The sequence below is a fragment of the Emydura macquarii genome, unplaced genomic scaffold (assembly GCF_026122565.2).
Source record: "Emydura macquarii macquarii isolate MOO-44397 ecotype Brisbane River unplaced genomic scaffold, CSIRO-AGI_Emac_v2 contig_1253, whole genome shotgun sequence".
In the NCBI taxonomy this organism is placed as follows: Eukaryota; Metazoa; Chordata; order Testudines; family Chelidae; genus Emydura; species Emydura macquarii.
In genome coordinates, this window is record NW_027131390.1 from 17,430,919 (window position 1) to 17,436,918 (window position 6,000).

A 6,000-nucleotide genomic window follows, 5' to 3' on the forward strand; every position below is an offset into this window, starting at 1 on the left:
CCTCATAAGCATAGAAAAGCACATGATTCCAGGCACAGGGCCTGATCTAAAGTCCACTGACCTCAATGGGCTTAGGACCAGACCCATACTGCAAAAGAAAACTGAAGAGCTTCCTCAAGAGGAAATAATGAAGTACAAGCAGCAAGACACAAGCTCAGATAGGGACATTATGAAAAGCAGGGCTCACAAAACCTAGTTCCCTGAGGCAAGGTATTTTAACTTAGCATGAAAGCCAGTGATAGCAAAAAATAGAGAGCGTAATGAAGGGAAAGAAGTAACTCCATGAGTGGATCTACCCTGGTCTGCATGGAAGGTGCAGCAGTTCAACCATCTCCCCAGCACTTCCCTCCTTCCTGAGCCCCTTGCGGTTAGGGCTCTGAGACTGAGGAGCGGCTTGGCATGGAGCAGATCAAGGACTTGTCCCAAGGGATGCACATCATCATCACCAATCAGCCCAACAGGGGATCCACGGAAAGGTCAAAAGCGGAGTCCGTCCTGCTGGGATTCCAAGCTCTGGCTCCAGGGACGCCAGGTATTTCAAACCTGAAGCTTAGACCTCTTTGCCATACCCTACCACTGCAGCTCAACCTGTGACGCCTGCAGCTCTCTCTCCACTCTGGCCTGGTTCGGTCATGTTGCAGTTGGTGCAGGACCAGAGAGGGGCTCCCCTGACCCTGGGGCCTGCCCACCCTCCAATATAAATTACTTACACGCCCAGGAGCCAGTCAAGCAGCCAGGAGCCACCAGAGTACATGCTCTGTACCATCTGTGGATTCTCCTTGTGCAGGGTTGAATCCTCTGGGTTCCTGCCTGCTTTGCACTGCTGGAGAGCTCCAAAAGAAGGCATAGCAGAGCCAAGCCTCTGGACTATTTATTTTCCTTAACTGAAAATTGTCACATCCACCCACAAAGGGAGGTAACATCCAGTGGTTACAAGATTTTGTGGTGCAACTGAATGAATTTACCTACTTACCTGGCCTTAATTCCTGTAGGATTCAAGCATCTCACTAAAATTAGTGAGTTCTCCCCCACAATAACAGAAGGAAGTACTATTGTCCATATTTTATAGATGGGGAATCAAGGTGCAGGGAAATTAAATGTCTTACCAAGGCCATACAAAGAGTCTGTAACAGTCGGAATTGAACCAAGAGCTAATGGATGCAGTCCTGGGCCTTAACCACAAGCTCTTTCTGTATGCCCTTTGTACCACTGTGCAGAACATTGCTATCCTGGAATTAAAGTCTGATGTCCTAGAGAAGTTGCCTGATTCTGTAAAGAGCTGTTGAAAGCAATTTGCACTCTGTTGCTGAGGGTGACTCGCCTGAATGGGGGGAGATCCTGGAGAGAAATGCATCTGTTACAGCGCTCTGGAGAGTGGAGGGACTCGGACAGCAGTCAATTAAAACGTTTGGATTCTGGCACCATCCCTGTAATATCTCCCCTACGGTTCTTGCCAATAAGGCTGGATGTGCATTTTTAAACAATGCCTCTTTGTTTTGTTCAGCTGGAAGCTCTCTCAAACAAACACAACCAGCTGCCTAGACAAGCCCAATACATGCCAAGCTAAAGTGTAAAAGGAGGAAATTACAAATGTTCCAATATTTATTACATTTTTTTAAAATAACACAAATGAAACACTATTTCCTAGAACCAGGTCTTCATTCTTCATCCTGCTGGTTTCAGGGGCTTGTGCAGCTGACATCCTTGTGGCAACACGGGATCTAAATTATGCACAACACGCATATACGAGGACACTTTACTACAAAGGGATGACCTTAGAGAACATAGTAGGGAGCTGATTTTGAGAGGTGCTGAGTAGTCATAATTCCCACTGACTTCAGCTGAAGTGGTAGGTCCTCAGCATTTTTGAAAACCAGTCTCCTCACTTCCCTATACTCCAGCAGCCGGATTCTGACATCAGGGGGGTTCTGTGGAATTTATGCTGACATAGCGGAGATCAGAACCTGGGGAGATGACAGTCTATTGCAATCATAGATTTCACATTTAAATATAGCACCCCAAGAGAGGATTTATTTTCAAATCCTCGAGGGCTTCTTTGTTTAAACATCTCCCTAGCCCCAGCTAAACTGTGTGGTTGGGACTCCAGTTTGCATTGCTTAGATGGCTGCTTCAAATCCATCACACCTTGGGTTTATGTGCATAGCCCTATATGCTCAACGCCCTCCTTGTGAGCAGGAAGCAGTTGCGTGCTGGTTTGCTGTGGTGCTTTGCGGCTTTCAAGCTACTGTGTAAATAAACTAGCAGTATCACATGGGGGAGAAAAAACAAAGCCCTTCCAGTTTATTATGCAAGTGCAGTCAACACTCTAAGGCCTTGGCTACAGTGGAGATTTTGACCACTGGTGCAACAGCGCAAACCCCTAGTGTAGACATGCGAAGCCACAAGTCATGTTCTGCACTAATGACGTTCATAATGCTTGAAACTGGGATAAGTTGCCCCTGTGCAAAACCACATTTCAAGCCTAAGCTAGCTGCACTGGAGCAAATCACAGCTGGTAATGTGTACGCACTACAAGTTTCACCAGGGCAGATAAAGCATGGGGCAAATCTCAGCACAGAACAGGCCCAAGGAATAAAATGAGGCTTAGCTGCACTGCAGTTTCGGTGTCATGTTACCCAACCTCATCCATATCTGCTCCAGAGAAAGCACCAGACCTTTAGGTCCATACTTCGGCAAACTCCCCTTCATCGGGAATCCAAAGGGCTGAGTGAAAACTGAATCAGAACCTCCTGCCTGGAGCAATGCTCCCGCGGCTAATGGAAGCTTTGCTTTTTATTTTCCATTCGTCATCTATGGTAATTTACTAACACTTTTCTGCAGGTGCGAGGAGAGAACAGAGCCCTCCTGGAAGGAGAGGAAGGAGAAGAGGGTTGAAGCATGGTGGGCAGTCTCAGAGAGGGAATTAAGGCAAAGGGGAAGGAAGGCCTGGAGCTGAGAATGGAAGGCAGACAGGGAGCAATTTGTCATTCAGCTTGGACTGAACAAAGCCTGGGGAAGAGAGGACAGAGACAGAGGCAGGATTTTTTTGGTTACTGCCACATAGGCCCAGTTCTGGAGACAATGAGCCTGATTCACTGAGGTGTTACTCCAGCTTTATACCGGCTTGAGTTCTGGTGCTGGTGTCAAACTGGGGTAACAATGGTCCAATATGTATGTAGGAAGGACATTGTGGGGAGGAGTGTAGTCCGGTGGGTAGAGTACTGGACAAGGACTCAGAAGACCTGAGTTCTGTTGCCTAGCCTGGTGTCTGCCACTGGACAAGTCCCTTCCCCTCTCAGTGCCTCCGTTTCCCTTGCTTATCTTCCCTCCTTGGATTGTAAGTACTGCAGGGCAGATTTGTCTCGAGCTGTGTGTGTGTCTGGTGCCCAGGACAATGGCACCCGAGTCTTGCCGTGACACATTACTGCAATACAGATAATGAAAATGGAGTTGTGGAGCCAGATGAGGGCAGGACCAGTAAAATGCCTCAGGAGTTATGCTAGGTAGAAAGCTGCACTAGAGGAACCTCCCTAAACCTATATCGTGACTGCAAAAAAAGGTGTGTCTATACACTGAGATAGCTAGCCTCAGAGAACTGGCACAATGGATCATCTCTATGGAGTAAAGGCCCTGTTCTCACCCTGCTGTAGCTAGTCAAAGTCAAACCTGTTTGCCCTACCTGGAGTTGACCTTGATTACCTACACTGAGGTGAAAACTACAGAGTCCCGTGTCCCCCAGGAGTGAGCTATCTCTCTGCTTCCAGAGGCTACCAGCTTCCCACTGAAAAAATTAGCCTTCTTTTTTAAAAAAAAGTGCTACAAATATTATCCTCTCCCATATCCCCAACTACGATGGGTCCCTACCAACTTCCTCCCAGCAAGTTGCTGTGCAGCAAGCCATGGTGTAAATCTACAGTCCCTGAGTCTGCAGTGCAGTAACATCCCATGCAGACACTGCTACAGCACAGTGGAAGTGCTGAAGTGCGGCGTGGTGTATTACCGCTGAAAGCAGAGTACTCCAAGCCTGACTCTGAGACTTTCATTGTGCTGTAACAGAGTCGACATAGGACACTACTTCTCAGCCAACTGAGGCATGGTAGATTCACATCCTGGCTTGCCGTGAAGCAACTTGCTATGTAGACAAGCTCTAAGAGTTGAGAAAGGCCAGGTCCCTCTCCCGGTAGATGGACATGATTGAAGTAATCATTGGGGTTAAAGCCGATAGTGGAAATAAACTGCTGCAGTTCCTGTCATCAGAGGACATGAAAGAACCATCAGGTAAAGGTTTACCCACAGAGATTGCTGGCTTTGGGGTTGTAGATGTTGTTACAGCTATGGGCCTGGTAACAAACCAGAAGAACATTTAATGTATTGAGGGTGTCTCTCGTAACATAGATGGTATTCATGAAGAGGCTACAGGAAATTAAAGACTATACATAAAACAGAAAGGTTAAGCATTGGAATAAAAATCATATTCATGCTACCGAGATGTACTCCAGATGTTTAGTACAGATGTTTCCAACGGAGTGGATCTTTGCTGTCCTCAGCAGTGCTCTGAAGATCACTATGCATTATTAGCACTTGCTAATCAGCAACCTGAAGCCACTCAGGTATGTAGCATAATATAAACAATTTCCATTACCTCCTACAAACTGGGCTGCCCCCATGAAACGTCCCATCATCCGAGAGATGAGCTCTTCCACACAGCAACCCAGGACGGCTGCTAGTGCCACCAGGAGCAGCAAGGCACTGCCAATACCCGTCACCACAGTGCAGATCTGCCAGGACAAGCTGGGGATAGCCCCAAAGCTGGCATACTTCCCACACTCTTCCACCATCACCAGCTTCCTCTCCTCTGTCCGAGCTGGGTATGTGCATCGTCGGAAGGTGCTGAATGAAACTGGCTTCCCCAGCTGGGAACCCAAGAGCCAATAGGGCATAAAGTAACTGGCCGAGCTGGCAACCGCAGTGATAAAGGATAGGAAAGCCCAGAGGGCCCCAGCCAGTGTCAAACTGCTGCCCATCTTCTTAGATCTCCCGTGCCTCTTTGTCAGTGGTCTTCACAAACCTCAGAGAGAGACAAAAGGGGAGACAAGAGAAGGGCTCAGCCCAGAGAGAAAACAGGAACAGTGTCTGGCAGGTTTGCCTCCCTGCTTGCAGAGGCCATCAGCTTCCCCCAGGTAAAATTATCCTTTCCTTCCCCCAAAAGAGTCTCATAAATATTATTATCCTCTATATATCGCAAACTATGATGGATCCCTGCCAACTTCCTCCTTTACCCAACAAGCCAGCAGCATCCCACTTATTTCATTGCATTGTGTTCTTTATCCTTATCCTGCGTGCTGGGCCGGGTCATGCCTGTTGACTGATACATTTGGGCCCAGAGACAGTCTCTTGTTGGAAACATTTGTTTATTATTTGCTCAGTCTGCTGAAAGTTCAGATTCTGCTGTGCCATTTGCAGTAGACCTCACAGCAGGCTCTGACAATGCTAGTGGATCCTTCTGATGCCGTTGCTATGTTCAGCTGCAATCGCTGAAAAGTAGAACAGCCATCCAATAAGATCACTGGCTGAGTGACTTTATACTTTACATGGCAGGTTCAAAAATTCTTCAGTCCAGTGACGTGATTAGGAAATAATGTTACTTAAAGGTCCTACTACGTATGCAGTTGTGCTAGAGCAAATGGTGGGCCCCGCTTTGTACTCCCACAGTTAAAAGTCAAAAGTTAAATTAAATGAAATTAAAAATGAAAAGTTATTGCAAATGAAAGAAATTAGCAACACATAATCCTTTGTTTTATTGTTTCAGTTTGTTCCCTCAGTGCCTGTGGCCTCTCTCAGACACAAGAATGTTTCTCATATTAGTCAGTTTCACAATCTTGACAGTGTTCCTTTAGCCAAACTGAGACTTTACAGAGCAATGGGTGTTCCTCCAGTTACCATTCCCAGGTGAGCTGATGCAGTGAGGAGATTGCATTGCATCTGTGTAGAAAGATAGTT

At 46.9% G+C, this 6,000-nt stretch overlaps 1 protein-coding gene across 1 annotated transcript in view; it reads right to left on the bottom strand.

The window, feature by feature from the left end:
- LHFPL1 (LHFPL tetraspan subfamily member 1) overlaps window positions 1-5,024 on the bottom strand; it is a 30,528-nt gene extending 25,504 nt beyond the window's left edge. Inside the window, exon 1 of the mRNA XM_067549716.1 lies at window positions 4,643-5,024. Coding sequence (XP_067405817.1) covers window positions 4,643-5,024 — 382 coding nt within the window. The remainder of the gene's footprint in view (window positions 1-4,642) is intronic.
- Between the last annotated feature and the right edge of the window lie 976 nt (window positions 5,025-6,000).